Here is a 27953-nt window from a genome sequence, read left to right as displayed (position 1 = left end):
ACCATCAATGAAATGTGAACTAAAACTGCATTGAGATTTCATCTTGCCAAAGTCAAATGTCTATCTGATAAAATACAACAGCAAATACTAAAGAGTAAATAGAAAATTTATTTCTAATGCACCATTGGTGGGAATGAAGTTAATGCAGCCACTTAAGGAAATGAGTTGTGCAGGTTCTTCAAAAACTAAATATAGAACTGCTACATGATCTTACTATGCCACTCCTAGATATACACTGGTAGGCATCACACAGCATACAATGAAGATTCATGCATACCATGAAGCTATGGTCATCTGATTCTTGACAAAGGTGCCAAAAACACACTGGAAAAAACACAGAAATATTCACAATTGTCAAAATTATGCACTCAGCCTAGGAAGTTATCAATGGATGAATGTGGCATGCAACCAAATGAGTCTCCATTCAGCCACAGAGAATGTTGAGACTATATTTGTCATAAAATGGATGAAGAAGGAGATCATCATGTTAAAAGAAATTTAAAGAGACAAATACTGAGTGATTTTGCTCATATGCAGAATTCAGAGCTTAAAAAATAAAGACATAAAAGTAAAAGGAGGAAAAAGGACCAGTGAGAAGGGGAAGGAGGAGAACAGGTGTGTGTGTGTGTGTGTGTGTGTGTGTGTGTGTGTGTGTGTACAAAAATGAAAAAATGAAATCCATTGTTGTTTTGAAGTAATAATCTAATAATAATGATAAAGAAAGCAAAATTGCATATATATTTTATAATGCATATAATATATAGTTTCATTCAAAATATCTATGAATTCATAGAACTCTACTTTTTACGATTGCCAACACAGGTTTTTAATATACAGGTTTATTTATTCCTTGGGATTGTCCCTCTCTGTGATTTTATGTATAACCCAAAGATGACTAAATTTAGTTGAGATGAATTTATGCAATATATAATCTGTGTAAATTACCTTACAATTAAAGAATAAATGACCCAAGAGGTGAGAAAAATATTGTTCATCTTAACAAAGTCATATCCAATGCTTTATATAACTTGTTTTAGATATCACAGCTTGTGTAAAGGCCAACAGTGCCTCATCTGAATAAAAATGTCCTGTTCCTTCTTTATCCATGAATTCTATAAATATGTTCAACTGTAGTTAAAATGATAGATTCTGATTGATTCTGACCTTTGAGATATGCCATTTTTTCACTGAGCATATAACTGATTTATAATTACATAAAATTACTTTGCATTTGATAATACTTGATGGTAAATTGGTAAATAATTAAGTGTTAGGAGTTTAAGGGATTACTGTATAATTTCCAACAGTTACACTTAACTCAAAATCTGATACAGGAGAAGCAGGCTCAAATGCTTGTTTAATCAAAAAGAAATATGTACAGCCATTCTTATATTTGCTGTTTAAAAACATACTGAGAATAGGGGATAGGAAAGCTCCGTTAACACCTCACTTATAATGTATATGGGGAGATATTTTAAAATTACCTGGATTTAAAGAGCAATTATTTAGCAGGGTAACTACCTACTTTGCCATCTCCCTAGATTAATGACCCATAAATTAATAAGTATATCAGAGATTTAAAACTAAGCATTAGACAACTTTTCAAAATCAATTAGCCTTATAGGAAGAATAATTCTGGGATCATTTTATATTCTATTCTTTGCTAATCCTTCCTATTCATATCACTGTCATCTCTTCTTAAGCCAAAATATCTTAAAAGTTTCTCTATTATCCAAAAACTGAATCACCAGATATTGTGGGACATTCAAGTAATCTGAATACCCATTTTATTTTTATGCCCAAGGGAAAAATACACATGCTTGCATGAATATCTGAATTACTATAAAAATGAAGTACAACACTTTCTAAGCGATAAACTTGAAATTCTCATTCCAACAGACTGCAAATTATTTTAAGTTCCAACTCTGGCTCTTTCATTACAAATGGTTTTATTTATAAACATCTTCTATGGAGCTTATTTACTCTAAAACCCATGTATACACACGTACATTAATAATAAAAATAAAAATAGTCTTATGCAATAAATCTAATTGTCATCTCAGCCTCAACTTAATTACCAAATAAGATTATTCAGGTAAAACACATTTTTGCAAAAATGAATACTCTGTATGTATAAGAAAGGAAACATATTTGATATAGCTACAAAATATTTACTTCACAACAAATATGCTAAAAATGGCCTGGAAATCAAAATAAAACAAACCTTCATGCAAATAGCATAGTTTATAGTAAATCCATTTAAAGTAAATATTTTATTTCTTTCTGTATCAGCCTTATATGCCTCAAATTGTACTCTATTATTACTCTCAAAATTATTTTGATTTTGACAATTAGAATGATATATTTAGAAGTAATTTAAAACCCAAGTGATATATATATATATATAATTATATACAATTGTTATTTGTGTAACTTTAAGATTAAATAAAGGAAGTGAAAAGCTATTAATATTTGTAAATATAAAAATGTATTGCATGATTTAGATTTGTACCAATATATTCCTGTTTGTAAAAAATCATCAGTGACTTAAATAGTCACATTATTTATCAATCTTCAGATTCAGAAACTACTTAGTTTCAATTAGGAAAGTTATTTTATCTTTACTAAATTATTTAACTTTGATTAATAAAGTCTAAATATCACTCAGTATCCTGTAAATACTGTAGTAAAAACATAGAGCTTCAGACAACATAGAGTTTCAGGTTTCATAAGTATCTAAGGGTAGAATTTAGGATGTGCATATTAAAGACTTTTAAAAATACTATGAAAAATGACATCTCAGTTTTCAATTGGGAATTGGGATCAAATGATATAGAAGAATGACTGGTAAATGAATTTCTCTGAGAAAGTGTCTTTTCAAAAATGACAGTTAACATGAGGATTGCAGAGGACCTATAGAACTATATGCGCAAAAGTAGAAGAATCTAGGCAGACAGAGTAGCTAATGTACTAGTCTCCAATGCACAATTTGTTAGACACAAAAGGAGAAGCAGTATGTCTAAAGCCTAAGGGGTTAAGGGAGAGCAGTGTCATGCCAATGAAGATTGAACTGTTGATCCAGAAACATATGTTCGGTAAGTTTGCAAGAAATGTACTGATAGACAATATATACATAGCATACTACTGGAAAGTAATGAAATGCAAAACACTCCATTATGAGTTCTATAAAGAAAACAGATGCAGACTACTTTCATTGGCTTTTGCTGAAATCTCGTACATGTAGCCTAACCATGGTTATAACTGATAAAGAACATAGCTCGGAAATAAAATATTGACTAATATTTTCCTAAAGGGTAAGATGAACATGAAAACAAAACAACATCACATGAGGAAATTTCACTCATTCATTGGTAGTATGAATTATTAACTTTGTTACTGTATTGAATAATAATTTTCAAAAACTAGTGTTGGTGCCATTCACAATTTAATAGTTACAGATACAACACATCTTAAAATTTAATCTCCATTAGTAGAGTTCTATCCAACATTTTATGTTGAGATGATCAACAAAATACTAAACCTAATCTCATTTTATAATGTTTGAAAACTTCTACCTTGGAAGTACTCGCTTTAGGGTTCATTGCAAGCTATCCAAATGCCTTCATTGAACAAGAAGTTGAGAAGAGATACACAGGAGTGTATTTCCACTACACATTCACAAGATGCTGTGCACAACTACACTAAAAGCATAGGCAATAGAAAAAATGGTCAAATAGCTAGAGAAGAATAGAGGCAAATAAAGCTTCAGATGTAAACAGGGACATAAAAGTCAGTGTTGGGAGTTTATAATTTCATTCAAAGAATAAAGACAAAACATTGGAAGGGCTGATATCCAGAGAGAGAGAGATGACTCAAGTTTTGTTTTAAAATGTTCCATTTCAGTGCTCTGAGAAACATATATCAAGAAGGTAAGAACAGAAGCAGTGAGACCAGCCAGAAGCTACTGTAAACAGTGCAAGTGAGATCTAATGACAGCTGAGTAAAGGATGCATTATTTACAGAAGCTTTTGCACTGGAGGAAGATTGGCAGGGTTTATGACAGACTAGAGTGTGGGTAGCACAACCCTTAGCTCAGATCAAAATATCATATATCAGACTCAGGGAAATAGAGACACTTTCTAATTACTATATAGGTAATTAGGACATTTTCTGACACCTCAAAAAACAAGAAGCCAGAAGAAAAGGAAGGAGGGGAGTGAAGAAGGAAAGGAAGGGATAAAAAGAAGGAAGAAGAAAGGGAGAGACAGTGGGCTTCAACTTGAACTAACTCATGACTTCCCGTACCACTTCATTTCTTCCTGCCAATCAGATCAGTATTAACATGAGTGGCCAAGTCTGAGACATGGGCATAGTTCAATAATTTATAAATAATTGTTAACTATCACTTATGGCTTTAACTCTTAACTAGGACTCAAAATATTCAGGTTAACATTTCTAGACTCCAAAAACTCTCAAGGGAAATGTTGAAGGAGGGAAAAATTGAAGATAGCAGGAGCCCCATGGATGATTTACAGATTATGGATGTTTTCAAGCTGCTAAAATTCAACCAAAATCTAAACAATATACAATCAAAATCCAATAGTAAATTTAAGAAGAAGCATAAAATGTAATTTAAAACTTTTAAGCCTAGTTTTAGAAAGGAGAGTAAAAGTAGGAACTTTTCTCCTATAGCTATTAACTCATAGCGGTTTGTCTTCAGATATATAGTCTAGAAATCCAGAGAAAGAATACAAAAACATTAGAATTTGCTATAAAGAAGTAATATCACAAATCACTGGAGAAAGCTCACATTGCTGAGCAACACATATAGAAAAATAATACATTTCATAAAAAATGTTATTTATTTTCAACTCAGAATCTGTAAAAATGTGGTTGACTTACTGAATTCTAAACGTGATTATAAATATTAAAGGTAAAATGTTTATGACACTGAATTAATGTCTGATGAAATACAATCAAGCCACAAGTAATAGCAGAGAACACAGAATATTCTGACTCTCTCCATGACACAATTTTACCCAATGTACCTAAAGGGAGACAGAGAGAAAAAAAATTCTTTACCTAGTGAAAATGGTAAATCCTTGTTTCCAAGAGATCTTATAAGCTAAAGAGATCAAGAGGAGGGATGCTTAAGTAAACATTATAAGAGTTGTTTCATAAAGGAACATTCTATGAGTATTTATATGGCCAATTAATTGTGGGGAAAAAAAGCATACTCTGACTAGAAATCCTAGAGGAAACAATGAGATTCAATTTTACATCTCTCAAGCTTAGAAAAGTCAAAAAAAATAAGAAGTGGGGAAGAGCATCAATCTTTTCTGAAGTTACGATAAAAAGCAGGTCTTGTGTACTGCTGGTGCAAGTGAAAACTGATGTAGCCATTCCTAAGAGTAATCTTTCAATACCTAGTACAGTTACCTCTGCACATAATCAACTTCTAAATATATTTCGAAGAACATACTAAAACTGACACACAAAAAAGAAAAAAAAGATATGTCAAACAATGTTGGACACATTGTTTTTGACATGAAGAGTTGAAAGCATCCAAAGTGGAGAGGTAAAATGTAAAAATGTCCTGGTGCCAATGGCTCAGGCCTGTAATCCTAACTTCTCAGGAGACTGAGATCTGAGGATTATGATTCAAGGCTATCCTGGGCAGAAATTCTCCAAGAGACTCTTATCTTCAATTAAACACTCAAAAAACCAGAGGTAGTGCTGTGGCTCAAGTGGTAGAGCACCTGCCTAGAGCACAAAGGCTCAGGAACAGAGCCCAGGCCCTGAGTTCAAGCCCCACAACGTTTTTTTAAAAAAAGTAAAAATGCTCACAGGATGGAACTGAACAGACAGGATCACTAAAAACTAGACTGATCTGATAAAACATGGGGTGGGGTGATAGAATATACTAAGCAATAGAATTCTCCCCAGAATAGTATAGGCATTTAAAATTGCTGAGCAATTTTCAGCAATATGAACAGAGTTCATGACAGTCCTTGAGTGAAATGCGAATAAATGAGAACAGTAGCATAATATCACCGAGGTATTCATACACAGTAAAATTTTTAAAAAAGATCTATTATCTGAAAAATGTAGGTAAATTTCAGAATGTATGACTAGAAGAACATACAAAAAATACACTAGACTCAGGGGAAGAAAACAAGCGTTAAAAAGGAAGCAGAGGAGACAAGTTTTTCTTTGTTTTTGTTTGTTTGTTGCTGAGATAAACTGACACAAAGTAAATTGATGTGCTTTAGTATAAACTTATATAGGTCAGAATATACAGAAAGATTATATTTATATAAGTCAGGTAATGAATAAGTTTCCTTTTAAACTGTCACACCTTCCCTCATTCTCTCCTACTTTTTCCCCTGTGATAATTCTTCTATGCTCTCACTGAGTTATAGTGCACTGGTCAACTGGTCTGTGTTACTGCCTGTGCCATTTTAACTTCTAGAGGTCCCCTCTTTCATATACAAAGATAGCAAACCTTGCTTCTCTTGACCTTTTATCCTCCCCCCCCATCCTGTTTCCGTTTTAAAGGATCCCTGTGATTATATTGGGCATATTCAGATAATCCAAGGTAATCCTCCTACTTCAGTGTTAATCACATTTACAATGTCCTTTTTGGCATGTAAAACAACATACACTCAAATACTAGAGAGCCCAATATGGGAATCATTATTTTGCTCACCACCAGGAAGATAAAAGTAAAAATGATAAAATGAGATTGCACAATGTGAGAATAATGTGCTACTCTTTGAGAAATACAATCAACTAGTTTCTGTGCAACAGAATAAAACTAGTAGAAATGGGGGAAACAGAATGATAAAACTATGTAGTTATCAGTCAGACAATGCTGACATTGTATTAAGGTATGGATAGAGCAAGCAATCATTGTTTGGCAAAATGGAAATGCTCAATGACCTTAATAATAGCAATATTAATATAATAATATAGATTAAGGAGGGAATACGCGATGAGGGTACCATGAGAAAGCACAATGTCTCTTCCAGTATACAGATTTTTGTAATAAGAAAAATTTCCTGTTTCAAATGAAGTGCCACAAAATAAAAAGCACATTAGAATAAAGTATTCCAACTGGCGCAAACCCTTTCCAAGTCTGATGTTTTCAGTATGTTAGTTGATTAAAAGAAGGCACATAAAAATACTCATACAGTTCCATCATAAAGTCCATTAAAATATACTAATTGATAAAAAGACAGAAATATGAACGAGTTTATAGTGGTAATCTTTACTAGTTTTACATGTTATTGTTTTGCCTTTTTATTTTTCTGTATTTAACCACAATTTTAATTGTAGAAATGATTTAAAAAATTTTGTAGATACTTAGATACAGGAAGATTCTTCATAATTATTTTTATTTGAGCACTAAAACCCAAATGTACTTATTTCCCTTAAAAATCTGCATATGGATAATAAAGAAACAAAATTTGAAGGAAAAAATGGGACTGGATGAACAAACTGAAGTTCATTCCATTTATTATAAGGAAGTTACTTACAACTTCCAGGCTACAATTTCTGCTGGCTATGATGTCAAATATTCCTTTTAGCCTAATCATTTTACCAGACTGTCCAGATTTAAGTAGCATTCATACTTTGACTCTTATTGCTATTTGCATAAAAGTCTATATTGGATAAAAATATATCCGACACAAGAATAGTATTTAGAGTTTGCAAATGCGTAGATAAATTTGCCACAAGTCTATATTATAGCACCACTAAATACAATCAAAGTCACATATAGGATAAAAGTGGCTTCAAAAAGTCAACCAGCTTCTAAAGTATATACTTGCAGTACATACTTCTCTTCCGATCTAAGGCTCAATGTTGTCTTTCTTTAGTGATTATTTGTTTTGATAAGGTGGAAAAGGAGGGCCATGTTAGATCCTTGTGGTTACTTTGAATAATGAAGTAGTTCTTTTGGCAGAACATTCCACTCTGGAAATGTAGAGAGAAACTGTTCTCGTGGTAATCAGGCTGAGTAGATTCCTTCTAGCTGTTTTGGGAGGAGGTATGGAGTTCAGCTAGGACCTGAGAACAAATCATTTTTCTTGAAGACTTTCAGCACATTATTTCTGGTCTTTTCTCTGTTCATATTTCTGTAGACATCAGTTTTCAAGGACATAAAAAGAACACCCATGCAAGCTTGAGATCCTAGTAAAAAAATAAATAAACCATTACAATATCTGGCTACAAGAGTCAACTATATGTGACTTGCCCAGCTGTTAGGGAAAAAACGGAAAAGAAAAGAAAAAAAAACACTATACTGGAAAATAGCATCTGCTATATCCCTGCCCTCCTTAACAGCCAGCTGTTTACAGTTATTCTCACCTGCTGGCCACATTCTCTCAGGATGAACTCTCACTAGGGGTGAAACAAATAAAGACAGCCAAGATTGAGCAATCAAGCTGCTTCAGTGCTTTTCTTGTGGCTGGGGCCATGAACTTCCTCTACCCATCTTGCTGTGGATCTTTCATTTCCTATAACTCTCCCAAGTGCTAGCAGTTTCCATGAACTTTGGAATACCCCTCTTAGTCTGCCTCTGCTAACAGTGTCCTTGCAGTTTCTGTTCACCAACCTTCTGCATCATTACCTTCCCAGGTCTCCAGCTGGATCATAATATTGAAAACAAAGTAGTTTTAATAGTTTATTTTTCATTGGGGCAATTTCCCAGGTTCTTGTGAAATTAAGGCACACTTTCTTTTCTATACCCAAGGATAATTCCTTCTGCTCCCAATCCATTCAGTAAGTTCTCAATGTGCACTAACTTAAATACATCTCTTCAGGTTGTCAAATAGATCATTCAATTTGGGATCATGTGGAAGCCCAGTGATTTCAACTACAAACTGTACTATATCCTCAAATATTTCACTTAAAATTGTTCTACGTATAATCAAGTTTGGAGAATTTGGGTAATAATTCTATTGTCTAACATGTACAGCAATTTTTTATCCCTTGAAGAAAATTTATTGTACTTAATTCAGTGTTTGTACTTTAAAAGTACAAAAATTCAAAAAGATTTCAGACACAAGGATTTGAGACTTTGAGGGTTTTCTGGGTTTCTATCTTATCTGTTATTGCTTTCCACAAGTAACTCAATTTCTTTATGGTTCAATTTCTTTATTTGAATAAGGGATAATAATAATAGCCACACCATAGGAAGTTATTTTCATTCTGCTAATAGTATGAATGATAGTATCTGTTTCCTAGGCAATGAGTTATTCTGGGTTATCTATTGAGATATTTAAATGCAAACCTGTATTTTGAAATAATAACAGCAAATTCTTAAATACTGATAGTTTCAAAACCCAGGAAAAATACGTAACTTAATCTTTTGACAAAAGGTATACAAAATCAATTATCAATACATACAAGAGTGTTTAGGGTCAGAGAACAAAAGAAAGGACCTCTAAAGGATAAATCAAGTCTCATTCAATAGTCTCATTTTGTAGTCACTGAGGTTAGAGATAGAGAAACTGGTAAGGACAGTAAAAATGAAATGGAAGTGAAATAGAACACTCCCCAAGAGAGGTTAGCTACTGTGGAATTTTAGGAATCAAATTCAGCCTTATCCATCCAAGTCCACAAATGATAATGGAGAGTCAGAGAGGGCTATAGCACTGTCACACGACCTGTGGCTTGGAAGGGTGTGAGAACAGAAAGCTATCACTTGAGAGATTCTATTTGCCAAGTCACAACAAAATTATATATATATATTTGAGATCTTAAATTGAAACTGCCCATAGGTGCATGTTCAAATTCTACATCACACAGACATTTTTTTTTATTAATGAGACCCTCCTAGAATATACAATTTAATTCTATGTCTTAATTGACCAGAAAATTCTTTACCCACAACAAATACATTCTATCAGATTTCTTGCTCACATGCTTATTCTTTTGTTTTAGGATGGGGAGCTTTTGCTCTAATTAAGTTTGCATGCAGAATGGAGAGCTTACGCTTTCCACCTCGTCCTTTGAAAGCAAATCCCCTTTTTTTTTAACACTCTGTTCTTTCTATCTAGAGGAACGAAGGCAAAGAAGTTGAAAATAATCCAGTCCTCCTTTTCCAATGGAGCCTTCATTTCATACTTCACTACAGTTCCGCTAATCCCCACTTTCTCTTTGGGTTGCAGTGTATGCCAAACACACAGCAGGTTTTAAATCCCTGCTGATCCCTTGAGATGCTACATGGTGCGTGACAAGGTTTGGCAAGCATGCGTATTGAGACCTTTTAAAAAACAAAACAAAACATGGAAATAAAACGTAGCCTGTATTACCAACAGTTTTACTTGGTATTGGAGGCCACTAAATCTCTCTGCAGCTCCCCGGAGTGCCCCTTCATCTAAAAGAAACCATCCTAATTGGGTTCTGACCAAACAGCTGGATTTACAAAGAGGCATTAACCATCAGCTAAATTGTTTACACACACACTACGCACACACACACACACACACACACACTTGTGCACACATACACACACATTCTGCAGAAACAAGACTTAACAAATGAGTGTTTGAAGACTCATTTCTCGCTATGACCCCGGGGGTCAGTGATGCCAGGGAAACTATTTCTGAAAAGAGCTCTACAGTGGGAGGGAACAATCAGGATCGACAATAATGAGTAGTGCTTGAAGGTCACAGCTGTTGAGCAGCTAATTGTAACTTGAAAAGCTGAGTCTCAAGTTATTAATGATCTTCCCGACTTTTTTTTTCCCACCACACCAAGTCACACAAGCTTTTATTTTCACTTTTGAAGATAAAGAAAATGGCTGCTCTAGCTGTAAATGCAAAACATTTCCTGGATGCAATCATGCACAGCTGAATGTTCCGTTTTTTTTTCTGGTGCTCTCTCTCTCTCTCTGTCTCTGTCTCTCTCTCTCTCTGTCTCTGTCTCTCTTCTTGCTCACTCTCTATCTTTGTATCTGTCTTTCTATCTCTGTCCCTCCCTCTTTCTCTATCTCTGTTTCCCTCCCCACTCATACATGTATGTGTGAGCTAATGACCTTTGTACGCACAAGTGACCTAGTGACTTTTGAATAAACAGAGGCATGCCGTCTGATTCCAAGATCATTCATAAGAGAAGTGATCAGCACCTCTAACAAATATTTTGTTTTAGCTTGTTACCTACATTCTACTAATCACCAAACTGAGTGAAATCAAATAGTCCTTTACTCAGGAGAGAAAGATTTTCTATGCCATATGTTTGTGGTATAGAACATCAGCTTCATTTGAAACATAAGACAATCTATTCCATACTCAATTAACTTACAGAATGTGGATATAATATTTCCACAGGCTAACAAAAGCCTATTTGGTGATACAAAGGGCATCCTGATTTTCTCAAGAATAACAAAGAGCTAAATAATATAGATATGGGGAAATGCAATGCACCCCATTAGAAAAGTAGAGATCCTGTCACACATGGAAATTCTATTCTGATATGCTTTCCTTCTCTCTTCAGTTATAGAATAAATCAGTATAACTCTTCTTGTTGTGTATGTGTATGTATTATGTATGTATGTGTGTATATCTATATCTATATACATGTGTATGCTTATTTTTTTTCCTATTTGTCATTTCTCTCCGTGGAAGGGTTCTATCTTCAGGCTTCTCTCATTTACCTACAGATGAGGATTTAGTTCTTCAGTGTATAACTCTGTAATAAATTCTGTCTGAATAAAGGAAATAACATCCTTTAATTATGTCATCCCAACTGGAGGGTGGTTCATGGTGCTCACCACAGCAAGCCTCTGAGGTTCCTGAATGAGCCCTTGAGACTTCCAGGGAATGATGCAAGACATCCTTCCTCCCCCACCTTCTCCCACTACAGCCCACAGGGAGCAGTGAGCTGCTTCCATAAAGCCTAGAAACAAACAACCAGAATCAGACTACAGCCAGTTAAGACTCTAATGCAAGTTACACTACAAGAAAAACATGTTGTCTATAGGGTGCAGTTGGGAGAAAAGCATCTCACTATTTTACTGAGATTCAGATCTATAAAAAAATGCAATCAAACATGCACACTATCCTTTTCTTTTGTCAAATAGGCTCTTTGGTAATGTGCCAATATAACTATGCCAATATTTTGTCAGAATTGTTATGCTTATCAGGGTAGTGGTCTCTAGAACACAAACTTTTGATATGTACATTATAATTAATAAAGATGAATTTCTGGATTTAAGAACATGAATGGTGGATAATGTTAAGAACTCTACCAAATATATGATAATTAAAGCACAGATCCTTATCTTAAGAAATAAATTAGACAGTTATATGTCATTTAAATGTAAACAGTTGTCCATTTTATAAAAAACTGCCAATAATGTATAGATAAATTTCCATTACTATTTCTTCTGTATAGACTTACATGAATGAGAAAGTTTCCCCAAGTCCAATTTATTTACTCTTAACCTATTATATCTCTCAATAATTTGAAAATTATTAGGACACTATAGGAAGCTGATACTATCATATTTTCAGAACTCACCTAAGCAGAAATGTAAGGAATCTCGAGTGCTGAATCAATGTGCTGTCTTCTTAAAACTGGTTTAACAACAAAAGCACAAAATGCCAAAAGGCAAAATCTATCTCCCCAAGATTTCAAGCTGAGCTATGGAATTTTTCAGATATAAAACCTGAAAGAATCAATATGCATCGAATAACCACAGACAAGAACGATTTCTCTTCTTCTCATTTCTTTTCTTTGTTTTCTGAAGGAAATGTAAACTCAATTAAAATATTGTAAGGTTGTTTTTGTATGTGTGTGTATGGGTGTGGTGCTAGGCATGAACCCCAGGGCCTCCTGTAGGCTAGCACTCATTCTATGTCATTAGGCCACATCTTTTTCCCCATGGAAAGATTTATTTTTGAGAGGACCCTCCCAGGGAACAAATGATCCATAACCACAGTCAAAGATGTTATCCAGGCTTTCTTCACTACTTGTCTCCATCTCCAGCAACTCTTTGGGGAAAATTCATGAATTTATGATTTTTTTCCCTCTTTGCAAGTAGTATCTACATCAGTGGCTAAAATAGATTTAATTTAATTCTCATTATTTTAAAAAATCTCTACAAAATTGGCTCAGGAATACCTGGGATTATGTCTGTCTGAAAATTAAAAACATTTATTTCCTCAAATGTTTTTGAGGAATTCTTTGCCAACCCTTTAATTTGGTGTATGGAATACTATAGGGCACATTGAGAGCCATGAAATATTTATAAAAATCTAAACTTGATGATTTCAAATCCTTTTATTTAATACACTCCATTTAAAAAAAGTAATAAGCCGGATGATGGTGGCTCATGCCTGTAATCCTAGCTACTCAGGATGCTGAGATCTGAGGATCCCCCTTCACAGCCAGCCTGGGCAGGAAAGTCACCAGAAAACCAGAAATGGGCTGTGGCTGAAGTGGTAGAATGCTTACCTTGAGCTGAAGAGCTGAGGGACAGTGCCCAGGCCCAGAGTTCAAGCCTCACAACTGACCAAAAATAACAACAACAGTAATAATAATAATAATAATGGGTACTTTCAACTTTTCAACTTTAAGGTAAGTGATCACATTGTCTCATATAGTTTGTTACAAAGATAAACTTTTGCTTTCTCACATTTCAATGCAGTCATTGCACACACATTTAAAACCTGCCTTTGGGTCTAATTTAATACGTTACTTCTCTTTAAGGTAGTAGTCTTACAAATAAATCTAAAGTAAAAAATATTTAAAACTATAATTTGAGATTGGGCAAGTATGTCACAAATAGTCTAGTCAATTTGTTATTGTAATAAATACCACTTTATATAATTTGCCTGAATTGATGGAGTTTTGTGAGTAGGAGAGGCAATGTATTATAAACAAGACTACTATAAAGATGATTGCTCCTTTAGGACATATTTGAGGGCTAAAGAGAGCACTCTTAAGGATGACTACATGATAGCAATGTCCGTGGGCCTCTCTGGAAAAACTAGGACATAAGGTTAGTCTAAATGTAACACCTGCAAAGTGTGTTTACTGTTTCCATTGAGGATCTTCAACCTGCCCCAGAAGACAAGAAACAAAAGTAATAAATAAAACCTGTATGCTAAATTATACACGCTACAGGCAATTAGCGTGGGAGTCATAGGCACAATCCATAAGCTGTATTGAGAGCAGTAAGGGGTGGCTGCAAATGTAACTCAGTGGTAGCACACCTGCCTACCATGCATAAATCCCTGGTTTGATCTCCAGGGCCACACAGACAAAATCTAACAACAAAAACAGAGAGGAAGTGAGTGATCTGTGGACGCTGCCCATACTAAATGAAACACCAATCTTCTGAACACTAGTAAGAAGGATGAAACTAACAGGATGTTACTGAGAAAGGGATGGATGGACTATAACCTTAAATATTCACAATGTACATTTTGACAGTTATGCACCAGACTTAAAGCTGCCATTTCAGTTCTATACCTTATGTTCCCTTTCTTACCATGTGTTTTCTGCTTGAAAATCACAAATGTAAGCTTTAGCAGGTGCACAGGTTAATCAGTGAGGTATAGAAATGGCCAGGGGATAACTGCTGCCTCTCTCCATCAGTTAGCCTGTTACCTCCAGGCACTTCCCATCTGCAGAGCATCTCTGCTTTACGGTATTTATAACTATACAAGAAGAAAGAGTTGATAAAGAACAAGTAAATCAGGATATTACAAGATTTCAAAGAATAGAATTAAACCAGCCTGGTCCTTGAGCTGCATAAAATCCTTCATTAATGGTTAAATCAACCCCAATGCTTTGTCCTGGATTTCCATCAAAAAAATAAATCATTCTGAAATTCACATCATTTCAAAGTCATGGTATCTTTGGATGTGGGCCTTTCTGTTCTGTAACTGAAAAGTTAAAGCTTACACAATAGTGCAGCCAAAGATCATATTGATAGAAATGTCCACATAATACCATGGTATCTCAGAAACTACCTCTGTTCAATGGCCTTTTGAGTGATGGAATGTCTTCTAGACAGCATGCTTGGTTCTAGGTAGTTTACATATACAAAGATGAAAGTTAACAGTTCTTGTTCTTAGAGCCCAAGAAGGAAAAGGGATGAATAAACAAAGAATGATGGTGTTTTTGTGTCCCAAATACTAGCGAGCAAGGAAAGCTTCCCACAGGAAAAGATACCAGAGAATATGAACAGAATATAAGATAAACCAAAGAATAGATAAATCAGATGGCTTATTGCTTATTGCATGTTGTGGGATTGTCTAAGTAGTTGATGTGAAATAACTCACTTAATACAATCATACTAGAATTATCATTGTTATTATTCAATTCAAAAACACCAGGATTCCAAAAAACAAATCCATGGATGCTTCTCTGAACTAAAATATAAATTTAAATGGAATTCATGTGTAGAGTCCTATCCAAAGGTTGCCTAACTATACCTTGTTGAAACTATATTCATGTACTAATTATATGTAATCCTATGGATATGTACTTACATGTACATGCATAGAAATTTAGGATGTGTAAAGCCAAAGATTTCACACCAGTAGCTATTTGACGATAATATATTGTCAGAGATTTTTTTGCTTTTTACTTTTATTATTTTTTAGAATTTTCAACAGGTTTTTCCCCCCTTATTACACAGTGTTTGAAACCTAAAGAAATACATTTTCTCTTTAAGTTTGGATGTGTACATAAATATCATTTGTCTGGATTCAGCACACTCAATGCCTTTTTTTATTTAAAGATCGCAGACAGCTTAAAATACATGCAAGAAATAAAGTAAATACATTATACATAAGCTATTTAATATACATTAGAAAAGAGCATATTTTAATAAAATAAAACCAAATTTGTAAATATTCGATGAAGAAAATGCCACTTTTCCCTTTCATGTGTGAAACTATGCGCACAAAAGTGCTACATTGATAAGACCACCACTTTAAAGTGAAGGGTGTGGCGCATACCTGTACTCCCAACACTCAGAGGCTGAGGGAGAATGATTGTGAGTTTCAGACTGGTTCAGCTACATAGTATGAACTTGTCTCAGAATGAAAATGGCTCATGGGAAGAGGGAAGTACAACAGCTAAAAATAAACTGGAATCAATCTGTGTGAATTTCTGAGATCTACAGAGAAAAGAGAAGTAGTAAATGTCTTTTAATATAGAAATAACAGTAGCTCTAACGATTTTTGCATCTAAGAAAACATGTTATAAATAATGTCCAAATATTTTTTAATGGTCCTAGGCTAGCCTTTGCTTGGTATTTTGGTATTCATGTAGTACTGGAGATTGAACCCAGAAACACCTGACAGCTATACCATAACTCTCATTTATACCCCTAGTTTTGAGGGACTGATTATTAATGACAAGTATTTTTACTGTCATATAATTCTTAAAGAATTTCAGATAATCTTCTTAGAAAGGTTTCCCACATTTTTATAGACTACATAAAATATTTTAGATTCATCTGGTTGTATAATATTTTATTAAATATTTTTTACATAAAATGTAAAATTTTATTAAATCATATATATATATATATATATTAAACCATACATGTCTACAAATGTACATACACACACTCTATATTTAGCCTCATGGTTTAGAATTAACCAATATACAATGATGAAAACCAAAAGGGCATAGATTATCAAAATTCCAAAATGGAAGAACAACGTTATATGTAGTCAAGTTCCCTCACTTCTATCACATACTCACAAAACTAATTGTCTATTATTTGTTCTTCCTACAAACAGATCATTTGAATAAGGTCAGTGATTTATCAATGAAAATGAAAACAACTCTCACTTTCCCATCCATTTAGCTCAGATTTTCATCATCCTATTCTGTATGGATGAACTTTCTCTAAATCAACATTAGCAAAAGTTGCTAGAGGGGAACAGCATAATAAAAGTTGGGGCTGTCACTTTAATTAATCAGTTGTATCAACCATGATTTGATTGCTTTCCATGTTTCACCCCCTTCTGTAAGTGTGCTCTTTTTCTCTGCTTGGGTCATCTAATCCACTCCAATGGCATCTATGTCAAAAAAAATTCTACCTTTTATCACTAGCAGTAATTTTTCTCTTGATTCTGAGACACAAGCTCTGCTTCTGCCTCCCATTTGCACCAATAACTCAAGATTTCTAGGACAACTCATCATTTATTTCTGAAAAGCTGAAAAGCTTTCTCTTGATGTCCTAATTTGGTGACTGGAACCACCCAATCACCTAGGCACCTTTGATGCTTCCTGGAACCCTTCCTCCTCCATCCAATTACTAGCCAAGTACCGCAGGTTCAAATGCTGCATTTTTCACACCATTCCTCTTCTTTCCATTACCACTGCTATCTCCCCAGTTCAGATACTCATTACCTTCTATGACACAACAGCAACCTCACTCACCTCTCTACTTTCAAATTGTTCCTCTTTTCTTTCTTTTCTCTCAGAATCTTGGCAGTTTCTAATCAGTGTCTCTAATTCAGTACTTCTGAAGAATTCCCACCACAGGCAAAACTATGTTCTCTGTCTCACCCTAACATGCAAAAACCACCAACAAGATGACAACAACCTATCTTTCAATCCTTCCTGTTACAAACTTGGAAAACAGTGTTTTCTATGCACGTATCACTCAATCTGCTCATCCTTTCCATTCTGACTTTGGGTTAATGTTTCTTTAAATACAGTGGAAGTCTCCTACAAATATATTTTAAAAAATGCTTGAATTAAGGGAAACACTAGAGAAAAGAAAGGATTTCCAACTAATTGATTAATTCTACAAAATACCTCTCATTGTTACTCTAAAAACTGCTTCTTTAGAATAGATAGATAGATAGATAGGCAAATAGGGATTAAAAATGCCAATAATAAAACAAATGACAGATTTAAGACATTTTCGATCAAACTATAGATATAAAATATCTTTGAGGTTAACTGAAGTGTGGTGTGGGGTTTTCATTATTCATAACTATTGTCATGCAAATGATCAAAAATATTATTTTCTTGAACATTTCAAATGCCACTCCTATGCTTTTCAGATGGAGAGGGAAGATAAAGTGTAAATTATGTCCATAGAACTGAAGTTTAACACATTTTCCTGGACACACATGAAAGTCAAACATAAACTATGTTTACTTTAATAGTATTCATTATTCAAGTATTTACACTATTTGGAAAAAGAGCAAGATCCTGAATTTTTTTCTTTAAATTATATTTAGGGCTACAAAGTATTTTGGTTAACCCTTAATAGTTCATCTAGTTTTTGAGAAACCTTTTACTCTTCTATAAACATAAAATTCTAATTTGACCCAAGGTGCTCATAAGAATTCTGAATATTTATTTGGAAAGAACATATTTTGCACATCAATTATACCAGAAATCATCTAGCAAACCACCTTAAAGACACAAATAAATGTGAACAGGGCTGTCTTTAAAATAATATTATAGTCTTATATAAAATAGAAAGCTAACACAGCACTTTGAAGGCCACATTATATTATTCTCCTGAAATAAGAGTCACATCCAAAAGGCTGAGCTTGTAAAACAGAAGGTTTTCGTTGCTGTAGCAACATTAATCTCTGTTCTTGTTACAATTTCTTTCATCTCCTTCTCTCCCGACCAATTTCTAGACTTCACCTACACACTTCAGACTATAATGTAATAACAAAAATAGAACAAGCTTTAAAAGGAAAAAAAAATCTTAGGAGTATGGAGAGTAAGAGTATGAGGACATATCAGAAGGATAAATCATTGTCAATATAAATAACAGAAATAAAGACATATTAAGAGCAACAGAGTCTCAGATTTTCCAATAATTATGTATTATCAAATGAAAGCATAAGAGTCAGATGGAAATAAAGAGAAATCATTCACCTCTCAGATACGCTCACTTTCTCTTACATACACACACACACGCACACACACACGCACACACACGCACACACACACACACACGACATTCAGATCACTCTAATTCAAAAGCAGAAGAATGGTAATTGGTTTCAGAATAGGGCTAGAGATTGGAGAATGAAGGAAATCACCTCAGTCTAATCTTATATCACAAACATAAAAGGAACTAATGATATAGGCCATTCTAACCAGCAAATGTCTTTTCTGCAAAAGGAAGACAAGAAGGGGATTTGAGTTATCTAATAAATGGATGAAATCTATCCACAGGTTTTAGGCTAGTTACTACTTGTCTGTCCCATTACAGTTTAGATGCCACTTTACCCTCAAATGCAGCTCTTCAGCCTCAACTAAGACCAGATGTCCATGTTAGGATGAATGGCATGAGGATGCAATTTGAGGTAAGAAAAGGTGCTGAGTACTAACCTTATATCACTGAATGTAAGAATTGTGGATTTCTTATATTTTTAAAGCATACTACAGATACCTGTCACAATATTTTCATTTATTCTTCTGTCTATATATTGTTCTCTCAAGTCAGTAAAATAAGATTTACAAATATACGCACACTGACTGTCCATTCTCAAGTCATGGTACTACATGTCACTCAACAAATGAGCTTTCATTCACCTGTATTATTTATTTATTTATTTAGCCATGCTGGCCCTTGAACTCATTGCCTGGGTGCTGTCCCTGGGCCTCTTTGTGCTCAAGGTTAGTGCTCCACCACTTGAGCTGCAGCACCACTGTCGGCTTTTTCTGTTTAAGTGGCACTGAAGAATTGAACTCGGGGCTTCATGCAGGGGAGGCAAACATTCTACCACTAAGCCACATTCCAAGCCTTCTGTATTATTTGTTTTAATACTTGATATGCAAAATTGGATGTAATTTGAAATTATGCTCTTACACCAGCAACTTAGAAAGCACTGCCTTTATGGAGTATAGATTTTAGTTGTGAGACTCTTAACCAACAAGAATACTAACAATTTCCTCAAGATAAAGCATCACTTACACTATCATCAAGGGATGGGCTCTTTTAATAATCAGTTTTAATTAGACAAGAGATTAATCACAGTTCATTTCTGAGGCATTCTCCAAAGGCACAAAGAGATTACTTTTGTTGTTTTTTATTGAAGTGTGTGCTATCATACATTGTTAATGAGAGCAAATATGAGCAGAGGAGTCTCCTGATTCTTTCCAAATTTTGACATAAAACATTTTACATGGGACTGAATGAATACTAAATATGTCTAGGACTGAGAAGACACAAAAATCTCAATAGTCAGATCTAATCTTGACTCCATTGTATCCCTGCCAAGTATTAATGGGAGAAAGGAAAGATTGAGTGAACCCAAGCAGATTTTTTTATGTTTCAGAGTATTTTACCATATCTAGGCAAAAAAAGATGTGACATTAATGAAAATAATACCACCTTCCTTTGATTTTTATTTTTTCAACTTTTTAATTTTTAATTTTAACTTATTCTTAACTTATGCTCAATAGTAGCATTTTTGTGCCAGTCCTGGGGTTTGCACTCAGAGTCTGGGCACTGTACCTAAGCTTTTTCACTCAAGGCTGGCACTCTACCACTTCAGCCACATATCTACCTTGTTTTGTTATGGTTGTTGTTTGGTGGTTAACTGGGCATAAGAGTCTCATGAGGGGAGGGTTCCAATCATGATCCTCAGATTTCAGCCTACTGAGTGACAGTGATTATAAGAAATGTGAGCCACTGGTACCTGGCTAGTAATAGCATTTTTAGTTATGTTTTCTTTTAGAATTTTGTATTAGATTTGTGCAGAGGTCTTTAAACTTGGGGCTAGAATATTGGATTATTTTATTCAATGGATCAGTGTTTGGTTAACAATAGAAGAACTCCTTACCAGCATTCTAATTTCTGCAGTCCCATTTACTTACCTCAGGAATGAAATAATCAATTGATCCTTCATTGTTTAATCTCTTAAAGCTGAAGCTTGGTTTTCTTCCTGCTTATACTTTTTGTTCCCCTGACTTACTCACATATAGGGGTCCTCACCATCACTGGCTGGAAAGGGCATCTACCAGGGATCAAATCTCCAGCTTACTGAATGCTAAGCAGAGGCTCTACTTCTGAACTGTAACCCTAGCTCCATCATCTTCACAACTGTCCTTCACTCATTGAGTCAGAGCCACCAATGCAACAATTGTATCTGAAACAATGTAACAAACTCTCCCTTCTCCTACACACCTTGCACCAATACTAGGGTTTGAACTCAGGGCTTCCTTATACTCTTGTTGGCTCATCTAGTGCTTTACTGCTGGAGCTGCACCTCCAGCCCAGATTTTTGCTGATAATTGTAGAATCTCAAAGAGTTTCCTGCTCAGGCTAGCCTTGAACCTCACACAGTCTTATAGATCTCAGCCTTCTGAGTAGCTAGGATTATAGAAATGAGTCACTGGCACCCAGTTCATACCTTTGTTATATTTCTTTTTATTAGTGTAAATTAATTATACAGATATTTCATTAGAATATTTCATCTGATGTAATCTGAATAAGTTCTTCCCCTCAACTAATCTTTCTTAGCCTACCCCCTCTCAATTTTCAGTTTTAACAATTTATAGTGCATTTCATTACTCTATTTTCATAATATATAAGGCACTTGAAACATATTTACACTCTGCTTCCCTCTCACCTCTCCCCATTAGTCTCTATCTGATCTTAAACCTCTACAGTAGTTCATTCTCCCTTGCTTGATTCCTCTAAAATCAATTCAAAGTTTCCCATGCTGCCATCAGGCAAATGTTAAACTTCTCATAATATTGTACCATGCTCTTCCTGATCAGAGGTCTTGACCAACTCTTTGGGCCATTTCTACACTAAACTTAGAAAATAATTATCCTTTAAATTTCTATGCTTCAGTCACACTGGACTAAGCCTTTGTTATGCTAACTGCTCTGTCTATAGCAATATACTTCTTTATTGATCTTTGTGCTATTTGTAAGTCTGCAGCTTAGATGCTACTATCACTTCAGGAGCACTGTCTTCAACCAACCTAGTTGGTACAATGTGGCTGTATGACACACCTGCTCCTGCATTTTCCATTCTAAGGTCATAGAACCCCCAGTGTCTTGAGCAATTACATAAGACATGTTGAATACACCTGCTGGGGATTAAACTTCTTAAAGTCTGAATTAAGAGTCAAAAACATAAGGCATTTCGTTGTTGGTTCTGTAACAGAGAGGACTTGGGAACAACTTAAAAGGACAATCACTATAAAAACAAAAAGTAAAGGGGATAAAGAACAATGGAATAACTAATGAAGGAAAAAAAAATTCTACCAGAATTTCCTGGTCTCTAAAATCTTGTACTTAACCTCCTTCATTCCATAAAAAAAGTGTATTCTTGAGATATTGTTCCCATATTTGGCATCCACTACACACACACACACACACACACACGTTCTTCTTAAGTACTCTTTTATAAAGAAGTCCTAGCTTGGCATTGTTGGCTCATGCCTATAATCCTACCTACTCAGGAGGCTGAGATCTGAAGATGACCATTCAAAGCCAGCCCACATAGGAAAATCCATGATAGTCTTTTCTCCAATTAACCACCAAAACAAGCCAAAAGAGGACCTGTAGCTCAAGTGATAGAGGACTAGCATTGAGCAGAAAAACCCAGGAACAGTTCAAATAGCACGATCATCACTAAAGAGGACAGTGGACAGTGTGTGTGTGTGTGTGTGAGTGTGTGTGTGTGTGTGTGTGTGTGTGAAAGAGAGAGAGAGAAAGAGAGAAAGCAAAGCAAAAGAAAAGAAGAAAAGAGAAGAGAAAAGAAACAGAATGGAAATAAAAGAAAACAAAAGAAAGAGTAAAAAATGCCTACTAGGTACACAATGCAATGTACTCTTGGTTCATGAGACAATAGATTCTTGGAGAGATCTAAATTGTATTCTCCATCATGGTTGTCCTGATACTTTGTGAAATACTTAGCATGCAGTTCCTCTCACGTCACTGTTGTTGAAAAATAAATAAATGTTAGAAGATATAAATAAATAAGAACAAGAACAAATGAAGGAACTGCTGGGCATAGTGGAATATGCCTGTAATCTCAACTACTCAATTAAGTCAGAGGTAGATGGGAGAATTTTTATCTGAGAAAAGCCTGGACAAAACCATAAAGCCCTATGGGGTGGATGGGGGGAACTAAAGCAAAATGGGATGGGGACATGGCTCTACCAGTAGGGTCCCTGAGTTCAGTTCCCAGTACCACTGGGAGAAGGGACGGATAGAATGAATGATGGAACATCAGACTAATTTTAAAGGATGAATTTTGTTAAAATAATTTCAAAAAGGAAATGGAGTTTTCTCCTTGCTGATAAGCATCACAGAACTATTCTTATCTACAAATACTGAAACTGAAGAATCTGGAGGAGGGAAATAAAGTTACCATAGAGTTGGATATGAGTTTCCACAAAGCACTGAAAGAATACATAAGCCTCCTGTAAATGAACTCTGAGCATAAGGTAATTTTTCAGTTATTGTCAAGGTTGGATTTCTTTACCTGTGTATGTGTATGTACTTGTCTCACTGTATGTATAGCTTGTTGTTTGTAAATACTCTCAATGAACTTCCTATGCAAAGGTAAAGAAAGAACTAAAAAAAAAAAAAAAAATCCGGCCTTTTGGCCGGAACCGCCATCTTCCAGTGACGAACACAAAGGGAAAGAGGAGAGGTACTCCGTACATGTTCTCCAGACCCTTCCAGAAACATGGAGTTGTTCCTTTGGCCACTTACATGAGAATCTACAAGAAAGGTGATATTGTAGACATCAAGGGAATGGGTACTGTTCAAAAAGGAATGCCCCACAAATGTTATCATGGCAAAACTGGAAGAGTCTATAATGTTACCCAGCATGCTGTTGGCATTGTTGTGAACAAGCAAGTTAAGGGCAAGATCCTTGCCAAGAGGATTAATGTGCGAATTGAGCACATTAAACACTCTAAGAGCCGAGATAGCTTCCTGAAACGAGTGAAGGAAAATGACCAGAAAAAGAAGGAAGCCAAAGAGAAAGGAACTTGGGTTCTACTGAAGCGCCAGCCTGCTCCACCCAGAGAAGCACATTTTGTGAGAACCAACGGAAAGGAGCCTGAGCTATTGGAACCTATTCCCTATGAATTCATGGCCTAAGAGATGTTAAAAAATAAAAGACTGCTGGACTATAAAAAAAAATCCGAACATTCCTTTAGTTTCTAGAGAAGTCTTTTATCTAGTCTTTAGCTGGGCAATCTGCCCTGGTTCTTCCATTTGCCTTAATATAATTCAGAGAGACCTCTTTCTGGAGATTTTTTTTTGCTTTTGTTTGGTTTTTAAATTTCTGTATGCTTTGTTATTTTGCCATGAATTCCTAATTTCCACAAATCCAAACTCATTAAATCACCTGTGGTATTCACTGGTAAGATTCAAATGTTTTCAAGGGGAAAATTTGGCAAAATGTTTTATCAAGCCTATAAAAAGAGTTTTGCTTTGATATTGTGTCTATACTTGCTTGATTTGCCATCTATATAAAAAAATGTAGGTTAACATTTGAAGGTAGGATTCATATTATTTTAAGTTAAAGATTGATTGTATTAAGATCAGCCTCTGCTATTTATTTTTGCTTCTGAGTATTATATATTTATAGTATCTTCATTCTATAACATACTGTGTTTGAAAAACACAGAGCAGTTAAAGGAAAGAGGAGTTGAGTTCACTGACATTTTCTTATTTGAATTTCTCCATGTCTTTCCAACTTAAAGAGCTCAGAATAATGTGAATTTCTTACTTCAATTTCATTTTTAATACCTTTCCAAGCATTCTAGCTGTGTACTCTCTACTTCTTACACATTAGGGAAGATGTTATGCCCTGGTAATATTTACTTATTCCTCTTTATTCCTTCTGTAGAGAAAAGTCTCAAGTGACCTTCAGTAACTGTCTCAGTGAAAATTTACTTTTGCAGAAGAGCAACTTTTGAAAAGTATCATCTCTTCACAACAGATTGCCATGACTCTCTAAGCTCCTTCATATCCCCTGGTATTTGCTTTAGCCTCCATTTATGAGTTTCCATGGAATTTGCCTTGCACTTTTACTTTTGTCTAACACAGACATTGGTTTTCCTTTTTTGTTGTTTTAGTTCATAAAAAATATAATTTAAGCCCCTTCATTGCAGCATAGCATGTCATATATCTGGCAAAACACAAAAAGCTGGTGACATTGGAAAATATTTTAATGTTCTAAAAGTTGAAGAATGTTTAAATTTAGCCAACTACTTAGTAAGAGCTACATATAAGAAATAAATGAATTTCTATCAGAAGATAAATTGCTAGTAGGTAAGTGCTTGTGTGTGGGGGGGGGCGCATGCACGCGCACATCTGGATGTGTGCTTTTGTGTTTGTTAATTTCAATATTTGAAAGGTGTTTTCAGAAAACTATTGCATAGAACAGATGACTGTGTTTTGAGAAAAGACTTCAAATTCAGTATGTTGTACCACAGAAGGAAAATTGTGTTACACCTTCTTTGAAGAATTATAGGAATAAGAGTGCCTGTATGAAGTTCTGTTAGAAAATGCAAAAGAAAAATCATGCTGTCTCAATGTTATGCTAAAAATTCAAATATAGTGTATTATTAGGAGAAAAAGTAAGTACAGCTTTTTTTTTTCTTCTTGGAAATACTATATCATGTTCCACACTAGAGTTTTAAGGGCTGAACATTCACTCAGTGTAATTTCCAGGTGCAAAAGCAGTATTATTAAGTACTTCCCAATATTTTCATGTGAATATTAGTTTGATTTTGTAACTATATCTTTTCAATTAGGTTTGGTGCTATGCAGAATTCCTAACAAAGATGTTTCAATCATAATCTTTTCAAAATCTTGTTAGTTTCCATTGATGAGATTTTTTTATACAAGCAGATGGTCAGAAACACAAAGGTTATCTTTACAGTATTGCACATTTTTCAGCAGATGAAATTGTCAGTTAAAAAAAGGGTTATTTAAAATTTCCTACAATAACTGGAAAATATTTTCAACCGAAACCTTAAGTTATAACCCAGATCTTTCTAAATAAGGATGAGCCTCCAATATAGAACAGGCATGCATTGGTAAAGCATCTGGCTAGGCCAACATTGGATGAACCATCAACCACTTAGGGATGTAGATGGAAAAGACAAGAAGACATAATTGGGGCTGAGCCTCCCAGCTGCCCCTTCCCAGCCTAGCCATCCCACCCAGCCCTCGCTCCCCACCACTGGCCGCACCTTGGGCTGAAATCTGTGCTCCTTGGGCACCTGGACCACGAACTCCTCTGGCAGCTCCACGAGGCCCTGGTCCACGATGAGGAGTGGCTCGCTCTGCAGCTGGCTGCTGGAGGAGATGTCTGGGAGGTAGAGCGCCTCCTGGGCTGCGCTCAGCATGTCGTAGTGAAGCAGCAAAGGATGGATGTCTCTCACTGTGCTTGCCACCTGCGGGGACCGCAGGGCGCACCATCAGACCCCCACTCAGCTCAGGCCCACCTCATAGGAGCCCTGGGAAGAGGCCATTCCCAAGGCAGCTATCTGTTGCAGGCTATAGACTCCAGCCACCCCAGGCCCAATCAGCCCTGGATCCAAAGACATGGAAGCTCCTGGGCTCCAGGGCAACACTGTTCTAGGTAAATACTAACCGGGCAGTAAAATATCCTGATCCCTAATAGAGATCAGAAGATTCAACATGATTACTCAAAGTAGAATAAACCAGCTGCCTGAAAAAATATAAAGGTGATTTTTTTTATTGATCCACAACATTTTGATATCAATTTGGGGCACTAACAGCTACATAAGGGTAAATGAAAGTATTGGTTGCTGAACTCAATGCTTACACCAAAAATAAAGTTTGGGAAGATAATGAGTGAAGAAATCTTCAGAAAGGTTTTTGATTTGTTTGCTTATTTTGTTTTGTTTGGTCTACAGGCACACTTATATGAATTGTTTAGATATTTACATGTTTTCAGGTCATTTCATTAACATTTTTTGAAAGATATTGTATTGAGATCTGGGGTAGATATTACGGTAGCAAGGGTACACACATATTTTTCCATTTACATACACAGTGATTTCACTGACAAATGGTACATCTTACAGAGATCAATAACTATGGAAGACCAAGACAAAAATGAGAAAATAAAATTGTACACACATGATTTTTAAATAATAGACAAAACAGTCATATATTATATGCCATGAGACACTGAGCCATTTGAGTACAGATTTTTTTTCCTCCTACTGAATTCATACATGGGATACCCATTTATCTCCACTATTCGCAATTAGTTTAATATGAAAGAAATGTCATAAAAATGTACCTGCCAATAAAAAGTGAAATATTATAAACAATTCTCTAATATTTTTAACATACATATGCATGCTGAAAAATACATTAAATATGCTATGCAGCTAACATTAAACAGGAGAAAAATATAAAAGTTATCATTATCATTCTAAGAGAGTTTACACAGTGGTGTGCTAATGTCTACATATATAATATTTACAAATTAATAATAAAAGTCACATTGTTTGAAATCATATGAATTATACAACCTTTCAGCAAAAGTACATCAAGTTAATAGCCACATAACCCACTTAGGATGCAAAATTTTAAGTCTGAGTTACTGCCATAAAACAACTTCTTAATTTTAACCCTATCATACTACACACACATAGCTATGGAAATGTTATCCTGATGACATTTAATTAACTTAGGGGCACATACAAAGTCTCAAAGAAACAACCACATTTCAAAACAGTTGTGAAAATCAAAAGCTCTAAGAATTCCTTTAGTTGATGTTTCATTCTAGTGTCATTTTTGCTATTTCTTTTATTTCTAAAATGTCCCTCTCCACTAAGTCCAAATCAATAATGTGACAAATTAATAATGTGAGCAATTTACATATATGTTTCATGAATATTCACAGGTGATTTTTTTTTTGCCAGTCCTAGAGCTGGAACTCAGGGCCTGGGCACTGTTCCTTAGCTTCTTTTGTT

At 35.0% G+C, this 27953-nt stretch overlaps 1 protein-coding gene and 1 pseudogene across 1 annotated transcript in view; one reads left to right on the top strand and one right to left on the bottom strand.

Moving 5' to 3' along the window:
• Nucleotides 1-27953, bottom strand: part of Adgrl3 (adhesion G protein-coupled receptor L3) — a 444648-nt gene that overhangs the window by 400244 nt on the left and 16451 nt on the right. Inside the window, exon 2 of the mRNA XM_013009168.1 lies at nucleotides 26193-26396. Within this exon, the coding sequence (XP_012864622.1) occupies nucleotides 26193-26396 (204 nt within the window). The remainder of the gene's footprint in view (nucleotides 1-26192; nucleotides 26397-27953) is intronic.
• Nucleotides 8146-24129, top strand: LOC105980332 (annotated as a pseudogene).

This window comes from Dipodomys ordii, unplaced genomic scaffold (genome assembly GCF_000151885.1).
Source record: "Dipodomys ordii isolate 6190 unplaced genomic scaffold, Dord_2.0 Scaffold8, whole genome shotgun sequence".
Lineage (NCBI taxonomy): Eukaryota > Metazoa > Chordata > Mammalia > Rodentia > Heteromyidae > Dipodomys > Dipodomys ordii.
This window is presented reverse-complemented; position numbering and strand designations above follow the sequence as displayed.